This window comes from Silene latifolia, chromosome Y, assembly GCF_048544455.1.
Source record: "Silene latifolia isolate original U9 population chromosome Y, ASM4854445v1, whole genome shotgun sequence".
NCBI classification, from domain to species: Eukaryota; Viridiplantae; Streptophyta; class Magnoliopsida; order Caryophyllales; family Caryophyllaceae; genus Silene; species Silene latifolia.
The window spans coordinates 234363776-234376762 of record NC_133538.1 but is presented as its reverse complement, the minus strand read 5'-3'; the positions used below and the strand labels follow the sequence as shown (position 1 = coordinate 234376762).

Below are 12987 nucleotides of genomic sequence, written 5' to 3'. Positions count from 1 at the left end.
TTAAAAGGTGAGGCGATTGTAACACCCGCGAATTTTTCATTTTGACATTTGTAATTTATTTAACCATTCTATTACTTTATTTTATATTTTAAAATTATTTAATTTTATTGATTTTATTTTAAACACGATTTTTATAAAAGTAATATTTTAAATCTTAATTTATATAAAAATACGTATTTTAGTCGAATAGTAATAATAGTGAAAATAGTAATAATAGTTTTCCGTCTTAAGTTAATATAGACTTAGACATTTTCCCGTCTAGCAAAAGACCGTCACATTTCACTTTTGAACCTAGTTTAATCGTTGACCAATCAAAAGTTGACAACACTCATACCACTCACCTCACACACTCTACATTATTATTATTATTATTATTATTATTATTTTTTGAAAGAGTTCAGTGTTCGCATTCATAAAATGGGAAACAAGAAATCTTACAAGAGAAGAACCTCTAGGAAAATTAAGACACACCTACACAACCTCATCCTAATAAGACATTTGACAGTTCATAAGTTAGAATGCCCTTATTCCAAGCATACATCCTAAGACAGACACAATACTTAATCCACCTAAGGAGCTGCTCAGCAGAGCGAGAAGTGCCAACAAAGATCCTCCTATTTCGTTCATGCCAAAGTCCATAAATCCCAGCAGCAACAGCACAACAAGCCAACCTCTTCCTCCATGTTTTACAGCGGTAATGGTCTAGCTTATACAGCTCATGCTTAAGACTAAGAATACGTCTTGTGATCCCTTGCCAATGAAGGAGCCCTTGCATAACTATGTTGAAGTAGGGACAACCAAAAAAGAGATGCTGATGGGTCTCCAAAGCATTGTAGCAAATAACACAACGACTAATCAATACCAGGCCACGAGTGCAAATATTATCAGTAGTAGGTAAAGCACCTTGAGCAGCCAGTGTAGATATAAAAGCATGCCGAGGGGTGACTACTCCATCCATCAGAGGCTGCATCCATTTAAGAGTAGGACTAATGCCACGAAAAATGTTATAAATCTTAGCCAAAGGGAGCTTACCCCTAGCATGCCATTCTTGGAAAAGCGCCTGAGCAGCATCCAGGGAGCCAACTTTAGCAATGAAATCATCTCTGATTGTGAGGATATAATTCCATATGGGGGATGCAGTATGGTTAATGTCCCATCCAGATTGGTGTTGAAAGAGGTAAGCTTTAGACCATTGCATCTATAGAGAATCATAGTTGAATTGGAACTTCCAAAACAGTTTGAGTAGCAACGTTTTATTCCAGCTTAGAATTTCTCTGATATCAAACCCCCCTTGAGATCTTGCTCTACACACTTTCTGCCAGCTGAAGAATATCATACGATTGTGAGAACCATCACCCCATAGGAACTGTCTACAAGTTCTCTCAATATCATGGATGATCCCTTTGGGCAACAATATACAGGAACACCAGAATGATTCAATGCCAAAAATGATGGAATTAAGGAGCTGAACCTTTCCTGCATAAGTAAGCTGTTGACTAGCCCAATACCCCAACTTATTGCGAATTTTGGCAAGAAGCGGCTGGAACATATCCCTGGTCAATCTACATACATGAAGAGGGGTACCTAAATATTTGAAAGGGAAAGCACCCTCCATGTAACCAGAACTAGCCAGGATCAGAGCCTTTACCTCAGCTTGAACCCCAGCAAAATAGATATTTCTCTTAGTGGGATTAGGAGTAAGCCCAGAGTAATCAGAGAAGAGTTTTAAACATTCCTGGACAACAAGGACAGATGGCAAATCTCCTCTAGCAAATACCAGAAGGTCATCAGCAAATATAAGATGAGTCAGGTCAATCCTAACACACTTTGGATGATAACTGAAGTGGTTGAATTGGGTTATCCTTCTTAAAATTCTGGATAAAATCTTCATACACAACACAAAAAGCAAAGGGGAAAGGGGATCTCCCTGTCTAAGCCCCCTTTTCCCCTCAAAATAACCAACAGATGCTCCATTAATCCTGAGAGAATACCTAGGACTAGTAATCAGAGTGAGAATCCAGTGGCAAAACTAAGAGGGAATGCCAAACAAAGGAAGGACAGATTTAAGAAAACTCTAGTTGGCAGTGTCAAAAGCCTTCCTGATATCCACTTTAATCATACATCTGGGGGTCTTGTACTTCCTGCCATACCCTCTAACCAATTCATTTGCCAAAAGAGTGTTATCAAAAATAGACCTCTCCTCAACAAAAGCAGATTGCTCCTTGCCAACTATGAGGGGCATAACCTTCTTCAGCCTGCTAGTCAAAATTTTACTAATAGTTTTATAAATGATAGAATAGCAAGAGATTGGTCGATAGTCCATCACAGTAGCAGGGGAGTTACCCTTAGGGATAAGGGTGATCAGAGTAGAATTAACCTCTTTGAGGAGCTTGCCAATCTGAAAAAAATCAAGTATAGCAGAAATAAAACTAGCACTGATCTCATTCCAAGCAGCCTTGAAAAACCCAGAAGAATAACCATCAGGGTTCGGACTCTTATTGCTATCAATGGAGAAAAGTGCAGTTTTGATCTCCAAAGGTGAAATAGGAGCTGTTAAGGCAGCTCCATCCTCAGCAGTTAAACAATAGCCCCCCTGCATAATTTGATCATCAAACACTTTAACCTGATCTTCAGCCCCATAAGGTTAGTGTAATAATTAAGGAAGGCAGCCTCAATGTCTTTTGTCTCAGTACACTCATTACCCTGTAAGTCCCTCACTTTGGCAATCAGTGAAGAATTTCTTCTACCAGCAATCTTAGAATAAAAGTAGCTAGTGCTGGCATCCCCCATCTTAATATCAAATTCCTTTGCCCTCTGATAAGCAATACTGAGCTCAACATTTCGAAATTTGCAGTATTCTTTACTAGCAACCTCTTCCTCAGCTAGGAGAATAGGGTTTACTGGATCATGTTGAAGTTGAACCTGACACAGCTCCAATCTCTGCTGCAGGCTTCTGACTTTGTCATGTATACCAGAGTAAGACTCCTTATGAAGACTCTTTAGAGCAGTCTTGAGCTTTCTAAGATGCTGAACCAAAACATACATTTTACACCCAGATATCCCAGATTGCCATTCCTTCTGAACCATGGGTAAAAACAACGGATCCTGACCCCAGCAATTAAGTATTTGAAAGGAGAAGGCCTATGCTGAAGTTTAGTAAAAAGAGAAATAATCAAGGGAGAATGGTCAGATAAACCTGAAGGAAGGGCTTCAGCATATCCATCAGGGTAATTGTGTAACCACTCAGAATTAGCTAAAACTCTATCAAGTTTAACCCATTTCCTATCCCCAAGCTCCTGCTTATTAGTCCAGGTGTAGAAACACCCAGAAGTATTAAGATCAACCAAGCCAGCATTAGCAATAGCAGCATTGAAATCATCCATAACACCAATATTGGGAGGATCAGAACTGATTCTTTCATCAATGTTTCGAACACAATTCCAGTCCCCAAGATCCAACCATGGCATAGCACAATTAGCCCTTTCTGCTAAGAAATCCCACAGGGGGATCCTCCCAGCAGGGTGATTGAAACCATACACCAAAGTAACCTCCATAGTCACCTTACCCCGAGAAATTAGAAGATGAATCCATTGACTACTACTATCCAGAATAGTTATAGTAATAGCAGAATCTCTCCAGAGGACCCAAACACGCCCATTATTATGAGAAGAGTAATTATCAATAACAAAGAAATACTTAAACTGCTTCCTCCTAATGGGAGAGGCCTTAGCAGGTCTAACCCTAGTCTCCAAAATCCCAAGAATATCCAATTTATTATGCTGAAATAAAGAAAGAACCTCTGATTGCTTTAGTAGCTTATTCATGCCCCTTATGTTCCAAGCTCCAATCCTCATGGGGAATGAAGTGGAGGTGGATCCTCAGCTTCACTAACCTCTTGCTCCCCCCATGAAAGATCAGAGGAGGTAGAATTTTTGGGAACCACAATAGCCAGTTTTTGGTTATTACTAGTAGGTACATCACTAGGCACACAATACAATAGACCAAACTGGTTTGGAGACTCAGGGATTGGATGCTGAGACTGCTGCTCCAGCTCCCCCTGATCACTAGGGACCAATTCGTGACAAGGGGTCCCAGAGCTGTTGGGCAGAGCATGAGAGTGGTCAACACCAGACTCATGATGATCCAAGGAAGACCTATCCCTAGCCACCAGAATGGAAGGACTACTAACCCCAGATACAGGCTGACAACCCCCACCTATACCAGGATCAGCAGTCTCCCCACTCAGGGTCAAGTCCTCCACAACTCCAACATCAATAACAGTGGGTGTCACAATAGCTTGTCCACTGGCAGAAACAGGCACAGGAACCTTAGGGACAACAGTAGTTGCTGGTGGCTCCTTACCAATTTCTTTCTTCTTCAACAGTTTGCACACCTTTTGCTCATGTCCCAATTTCTTGCAGTGTGTACAGTAATATGGAAGCCATTCATATATGATCTGCTGCGTAAATTGACCCATAAAAGGAGTCTGAATTCCAACAAAATCAGGAAGAGGTTGAGCTAATTCCACCTCAACCATGATTCTAGCAAAAGTGAGTCGTTCCTTATTAGTATTAACTGGATCAGCATACAAAGGCGTGCCAATCTTGCTAGCAATCTTGCTAAGAGCTGTATCAGACCACAATTGGGGATCCAAATCAGGTAGCAAAATCCATACTGGAACCTTAGAAATATTGTCTAATTCTCTTGGGAAATGAGGGGTCCATTTCTTAAGTATGAGTGAATGCCCTCCTAGACTCCACGCATTTCCACGAAGAATTGTTTGCATATCCTCCTGCTTATCAAATCTAAAATAGAACCATCCCTTCTTGAAGTAGAGCACCTCTGGCTTACTAACCTGTGTCCAGTGTTTAGTAACAAATTCACGAACCTGAGTAACAGTGGGTTTACCCCCAATGAATTGCCCAACTAAAGTATACTCCCAATAAGCCAATTGACTTTTAATGTCTTCCACATCAATAACAACATCAGAAGAATCCTTGCAACCATGTAATTCCATTCCAACAGCCGATTTTGTTACTTTTTCCGCCCAGGTCATCTTTTTTGCCCCAACAGGCTCCTAAGAGGTCGTCGTAGTTGCAGGGCCCCCTTTGTCCTGAGGAACCGCCAAACTCGCAGACACAGGAACAGATGGAACAACCACTGCAGGAACTACAACTGGAGTCGCAACTGGTTGTACCACAAATGGAGTCGCAACTGGTTGTACCACAGCAGTACGAGATACAGAACCAGTCCCAACAGAACGTCGAGCAGTCTTACTACCAGAAACCATAGCCGATTTATCTAAAGCCTTATTAATAAGAACATTAACAGAATTTTGATTACCTATCGGAGTAGAAACGGAAGATCTACCCCGTTGCGGTTGCAGAACAGTGATCGCAATCTTCTTTGGACGGCCCATGGTCGGAGAAAAAGAAGGAAAGATTAACCAGAGAAGATCATCGGAAATCGCCTCGGAAATCGCCTTTTCTTTCGCAGAGAGAAACCTCTTCTTACCAACCCTCAAATTATTATTATTATTATTATTATTATTATTATTATTATTATTATTATTATTATTATTATTATTATTATTATTATTATTATTATTATTATTATTATTATTATTATTATTATTATTATTATTATTATTATTATTATTATTATTATTATTATTATTATTACTATTATTACTATTATTACTATTACTATTACTATTACTATTATTATTATTATTATTATTATTATTATTATTATTATCCTGTCCCCACCCCCCTTCATTCCCCCTTTCTTTTTCGTTGATGTTGAATCAACAACAAAACATCAACAATAGCAAATAACCCAGAAAACTCCATTTCCGCGGTCCTTTAACTCCGATCCGATCCCCATTTCTCAACCAAATTCCATAATTTTTGTACCATTCTCTTCCCCTTTCCTTCCTCCTTCTTTCAAGGTAAGAAAGTCTCGTTTTTGTGGTGGTTAATTTCGCTTTTCGCCGTCTTATAAAAGTGTCGTCTTTTAGTTTCTTTATCCTGTTTTCTTGCTCTTTGATGAAGGAATTGAAGACCCGGAGTAAGACGCGTGCCTTTTGGATCATTTATTCGAAGAATAAGGAGCGTTTGTGGTAACGGTGATAGGTTACTCGACAAAAGTGTCGAAATTTTGTCTTATGTGTTGTTTTACATGCTGTGATATGATCCTATACGGATGAAAGTTACATATTAAATTTATAGAATACGATTTTTACCGTCATTTGTATGGGTCGAAGCTAGGGTAGGATATAATTATCGTCATTAGTATTGGTTAAAGGTACTCTAAGTATAATAGTTGAAATCAGGGGAGGGGGTGATACAAGGATGAAGGTATAGTACGTTAAATGTATAGAACAGGAGTATTATTGTCATTAGTAGTGGACTGTTTTGAGTTAGTTCTTGCAGGTACTTGGGGACAGTTTTGGGACGGATAAAATGGTGCCTTTCGAGACTGTTTTCGGGCATAAGAGTGATTGATGTGGGACGGGTTTTGTGTGCATTTTTTTGGGACCGTTATAATGTGTTGAGCAGGCTGTTTTGTGGACTGTTTTAGGACTGTTTTGGATAGTTTAGTTCGGTCTCTTTCAAACCAAATTGGGACTATTTTTGGGAAGGCTTCGTTTTTGCATTTTGGGACTGTTTTGACGCGACTGAGCAGGCTGTTATGTGCTGATGAGGGACTTTTTTTACGGTTGTTTATGGGTTGATAAAAATGTGTGCTTTTACCTTGTCATTTCATGATAGGGTCTGTGTATAAGTTTGATCAGCTTAGACGTGTCATGGCAATCTTGACAAAATTATCAGTTTTATGTGGCTATTTCCCACTGATTAAGCATATAAGGAAGCTCTCGCATAGGAGTCCTCCACTGATAATAGTTGCCAATTTTATCTTGGCCGCAAGCCAGTCTTAACATGAAATCTGTAATAGTTTAAGTTAGTTAAGCAGAGGGGAGTGTCTCAGGTGAATAATATGGTAATTGGCAGATGCATGTTAATGAGTGGCATAAGAACTTTGCTGAATAAGATGGCTTTGTTGAAATTATTCATCATGCAATTTTCTATGGTAGTGGGGTATGAGAGAATACACACATTTCCGAGTTCTTCCATCTCTGTCGAATTAACTAATGTCATAAACACCATCTATCTTAATACACATTTAATTTGATTATTTACGCTTAGTAAATAATAAATGGCTTATCTTACATTGAATCATTTATAATTAAATTCTTGTTTTGCTTATTATAAATGGTTCATTCCATTTATTTACATTTTTATTCAAGTGACAAGTATTTAAGAAATGAGTTACTAATCCATGTTTACGAGTATAAATGGACTTGGATTATCTTACTTGGATATTTACTTGCTCATTACTTTGTTCTTCTCATTCCAAGTTTTAATCATGCCATTCTAGATATTTACATGGTTGAACTGTATTCTTATGATAATGCCTTTATGCTATACCCTTTTTGCTTGACTTATCTTTACGCCTCTCTCGTTGGCCGTTCTGCCGAGAGTTGGTTACCATACTCTTTCGACACCTCTCTCGTTGGCCGTTCTGCCAAGAGTTGGATATCTTATTTTATTTACGCCTCTCTCGTTGGCCGTTCTGCCGAGAGTTGGTTACAATACTCTTTCAACACCTCTCTCGTTGGCCGTTCTGCCGAGAGTTGGATATCTTATTTTATTTACGCCTCTCTCATTGGCCGTTCTGCCGAGAGTTGGTTACCATACTCTTTCGACACCTCTCTCGTTGTCCGTTCCGCCGAGAGTTGGATATCTTATTTTATTTACGCCGCTCTCGTTGGCCGTTCTGCTGAGAGTTAGTGAGTCTAAGGGTAGCTAGTAAAGGTCTTGCATAGTCGGATAGTTGCATATGACATACTTCCGTAATCAATTTCATTTCATTTCCTTACCTTCTTATTTAATTGAGTATGTCCATAAATTGCCTAGTTATTATCCTATTGTGTCTTCTCTTATTAATCCGTTATATATATAATCCCGTGTTCTCTCATGTTTCAAGTATCTTACATGGCTTACCTGTTTGAGTTCTTTGTTATGTCCATTTTGGCAATTTGTGGCTGGGAGATCCTTGAGTTACTCCCCACTGATTGTGACATTCATGTTTACATGAATGACAGGTACTAGTTGGTGCATTTATGGGGTGAAGACATGTGTGAGCTAGCGAGCACTTTGGCCTTGTAGTCCGTTTATTAGGATTGCTTAGACTCACCTTTTATTGTATTGTCATTTGAGGGATATATTTTCTCTCACCTTGACTATCACGTTTGTATAATTAAATCTTTATTTCTGTATTCTTTATTTGTGTTTTAGATTTTAATGAACCCGCGCTTTAAATTTTAAAAGTTTCAAAATTTTCCTAATTTTCGCTTGGATTTATAAGTTATATTTTCCGCTTCATTGTGGGGGTTCACGGTTGGTATCAGAGTCTATGTTGCTCCCGACGCACACACGTGAAGCCCAAATTTAAATTTGGACTAGACCTTGAATAATGAATGAGAGATGGGTAGAAATAAGGACTTAAGTTGGTAGTCTCTTTGTGTATGCTTCGTGGTAGGTTCTAACATGTTTGTTGATTGTCAATTATTGTTGTACCCTTGGTCAATAACCGTGAGCTTACCTACGTGATGATCAAGACTTGGTGCCTATTGCCGGGAATTGAAGATTTGTTCAACCTTTGAAGAATGCTTCTACTCCCTCGAAGATATTCCTCGTTATTGTTTACCTTCCCTTGTTCTTTTACTTCTTGATGCTTATTTCTTCTTCTAAACTCTCTTTTGTTTTACCTTAGAAGCTACTCTTGTACCCTCCCAACCTGTCCTTTGTTCCTTGCTAATCCTCCTTTAACGCCTTTTAGATAGTTCTCTTTCTTTTATAGGATGTTAATCTTGGTTGGATAAATTGGCTTTGTGAAGTTTGTTTGTGGTTGACCCATAACCCTGGTTTTGAGAGGTTGTGATGTTAGGAAGACTTGGGTAGTGTGATGAGGCATACTGAGTGATTCTTGTACCTAGTTCCTTGATAAAGTGAGTATAATTTATTGGTGGATTCTGTGTGTTGAGTGTGAGTTGCCTATGATACTAAGGTTATGGGACTTGGCCTTGTCGTTTATACTTGGAAGTTTGGGTTAAGATCGAGGTTAGCATCGTCGGTATACTTTTGTGAGTGTTGTGATGATTACATAAGAACCATGTTAGGCGAGAGTTGTTACTAGTTTTGGAATCTCATTTGGGTATTCACCTTGCGGTAATGAGGATTAGTAGCCAGAGTTCTTGAGATGTAATTATAAATTGGAATCGATAGATGACATGAGTTAGATGTTTTGGGTGGTTGTCTCGTAATTCAGAGAATGTCACCATCCATGCTTTAGGTTTCGAGAGTATAACAAGATCTCTTTAGGATGATAGAATGTGCAAAAGAACTTTGAATTTGGATTTCTGATTGAGGGTTTTACCATTTTGAGAAACTCACAGTTCACACTAGTTGGATATGAGTATAGCTTTGTTAGAAACTTTGACCTTGAGCTCGTGAAGGTTGTTTGTAGATGTTTGAGGACTTGGAGTGGTGAAATCACACTTATAGTGAAGTACTTTGTTTCATGAAATAGCTTAGGATGAAGTAACGCAAGTGTCTTGAGGAAATCCTTGGGAGTGATGTGGTTATGAGTTTTGTTAGGAAGTTTTCGGAACCGCTTAGGATGATGTTATTTGAGATTTGAGTATCTGGCGTTTCCTTGTTGTCTAATCTCCCTTTTTCTTTGACCATAAGCGTTACCGTTCATACCTCTCTTCCTCGCTTCGTTGTGCTCCTCCTTTAAGTTTGATACTCGTAACCTATGGAACTCTATCTTTGACATCCTTGTTGACCTTACTTCGACTCTTACCCTTAGGAAGTTCATCATAGCTCTTTTGTTGGTTAAGTTTGGATTCTCTGAGCGTACTATGCATTTATGATGTCTAAGTTACTTTTCTATTGGTACAATTTCTAGACAATTCAAAACTACCACTTTTGGTTTGTTGTTAAAAATTTATGTTACTTTACAAAACTTTACCTATTTTAAAGGTTTGAAAACGAAAACTTGATTTAGTTCCCTATTTGTTCTTTGAGTATAGACTCCTTTATCATGATTTTTGATTGCTAAACCCGAGTTACTTTTAATATTGCTCAATTTCTAACTAACTTTGATCTATTTATGATTTCATTATCAAAGTTTGAAGTTATATTTTCAAGAACTTGACTCCTTTAGAGTTTAAAAATGAAACTTTTATTTTTATTTTGGCTTTTGCAAAAGAAAATTTGAGTGGATTATCATTTTCATTTGGTTTTAACGTTGATGGGATGTTATGACTCGTTATTAAAGGCGTCTAATAACTTGCCCTACGCTTATCGGCGGATGATTTTTGTTTAAAATTTGTCTTTGACTTGGAAAGTTAGCGTTCTTGTGTGCACGACAAGAGCAATTTCGTTCCATGAAGGAGACTTATACTTTTGAAAACTCTTCATAAATGTTTTTTGAAGTATTTTGATTTTAAATTTGTGCAAATGATTTGGTATTTGACCTTATCTTTGATTTGGAATGTTGATGTTCTTGAATGCGCAACGAGGCACTTCCGTTCCTTGATGAGAATCTGGTCCTATCGAAAAATTCTTCTTGAAACTTTTGAAAGAATTTTAATTCTCACAAAAAGTAACCTTTTAATGTTTTGGTTGCGGATTTCAAAATGCCCAGTTTTATTTTTTATAACCTTTTATTTCTACTTTCAAGTTTCGAGGACGAAACTTTTTAAAAGGTGAGGCGATTGTAACACCCGATAATTTCTCATTTTGACATTTGTAATTTATTTAACCATTCTATTACTTTATTTTATATTTTAAAATTATTTAATTTTATTGATTTTAATTTTAAACATGATTTTTATAAAAGTAATATTTTAAATCTTAAATTATATAAAAATACGTATTTTAGTCGGATAGTAATAATAGTGAAAATAGTAATGATAGTTTTCCGTCTTAAGTTAATATAGACTTAGACATTTTCCCGTCTAGCAAAAGACCGTCACATTTCATTTTTGAACCTAGTTTAATCGTGGACCAATCAAAAGTTGACAACACTCATACCACTCACCTCACACACTCTACATTATTATTATTATTATTATTATTATTATTATTATTATTATTATTATTATTATTATTATTATTATTATTATTATTATTATTATTATTATTTTTTTTTTTTTTTTTATTATTTTTTTTTATTATAAGGATGCGCGCAGCTTTCATTAAAAGAAAAATAAATGTTTACATTAAATTGGTGGGGAGCCGAGATACAATCTGGGCTCCCACACCCTTAGTAATAGCAAAGCTAAGTCTAGTAAAAATGTAAGCGGCCACCCGAGTCTCCGCATCCTGAGATACCGAGAATTTCTGGATCCGCTTGAGCAAGGCAACAACATCCGAACCCAGCTCCCCAAGTGAAGAGAAAGAGAAAGGAAGGAAACCATAACCCGCCACCGCGCACAAATCCCCATACTTAGCACATTTTCGCTGAGCAGCATCAGCGACAACCCGGCCAGGCACAAAATCCGACATCCCAGTCTGAGTCAAAGGAGAAGAACCTGTCAAGTCAATGCACACATCACGCCCCTGTCCCAAGAATAATGCAATAAATCCGCAGGACGAAGAGAGCCACCATGTCCATCAACTAAACCGATATCAACCTCCTTTCCCGCAGTAATACCAGATCTATAGCATATGTCGAAAAGAGTGTCCCGGACAAAGTTATGCCGATGTTTAACGCCCACAGTACCAGTACAAGAAACAGCGTGGTCCCCAAAAACATCCTCAGCAAAAACCCGAGAGCAAGCCGGACATGGCCTAGATACCGTGAATAACGGAACACCCATACGATACCCCAGCACACAACAGTAAGTCCTCCCGTTCATAGTCTGACCCAACCCCGAGATAGGAACCGCACACAACCAATCAGAGGAGTGAGAACCCTGCTGAGACCGCCATAAAGCAATCTGGCATGGCGTCAAAGAGAAAACAGACTTTGAGGCAGCAGCAACTGTCGCGAAATAAATATCTGCCAATTTCTTCATAAGTTTGGGGGCAGCAATTTCACCAGGGTTACCTAAAACACCAGATCCTGTAGTCACAGTAAACACTTGCGCGACATCATCAAAAAAGGGCCGCAGCTACAATACGGAAGGGCCGAGGAGCTTAGCCCGCAAAACCCAGACCGAAGGGACGCAATAAAAGCATAAAATAAAACATCTTCCGCCGCATAGACACCAAGACCACCAAGCTGAAAAGGGAATGTAGCAAGCGCGCCACCTGGCAATCCCAAAACCGGCCCCGACGCAGTAACAATACGTTCAAGCTAGAACGCAGAGCGGCATCAAAAGGAAGATGGACTGACCCAAAAACACTAGGGGAGCAAGTACAAAGTGAGAAGTAAAGCTTGGAAATACCAAAGACAAGCTCGAAGAAGAAGCAACTCACATTGCGGGTCCTCAATCCTCGCAACCAAATCCATTAGCTCAATGGTCTTGGTTACTCTCGTCGCCACAATCTCACCGCTTAATAACGTAACAAGCAATCGACAGGTCCACCCAAAACAAGAACACCACGCAATGGCCGAGAAATAGAAGGAGGGAAACCCCAGGAAGTCGACTCGAGGATCCTCAATGTGCCAAAAGACCTCCGTCTTGGAGACATTAAGATGCAATCCAAAAAGAGGGCCATCCACCATAATAAAATCCAAGACCTTCCCCACCTCCACAGTATCACCCACGATGGTGCCATCATCTAAGTACCACGCCTGCAAAGTGAGGTCAAAAGTGTCCCGGATCTTGCAAACTAACGGATGCAAAACCAAAGCGAAAAGCAAAGGGCCCAAAGGATCACCCTGCTGAACACCCTGACAAGACCACAA

At 38.8% G+C, this 12987-nt stretch overlaps 1 protein-coding gene across 1 annotated transcript; it reads right to left on the bottom strand.

Moving 5' to 3' along the window:
• Positions 1-481: 481 nt before the first annotated feature.
• LOC141630263 (uncharacterized) lies at positions 482-5056 on the bottom strand. Its single transcript, XM_074443108.1, has 6 exons — positions 3893-5056; positions 3111-3779; positions 2719-3027; positions 2151-2593; positions 1313-1979; positions 482-1198 (listed from the first exon to the last, which is right to left on the bottom strand). Exons 1-6 carry the CDS (start codon positions 5054-5056, stop codon positions 482-484), a joined length of 3969 nt encoding a protein of 1322 aa, XP_074299209.1.
• Positions 5057-12987: the final 7931 nt, after the last annotated feature.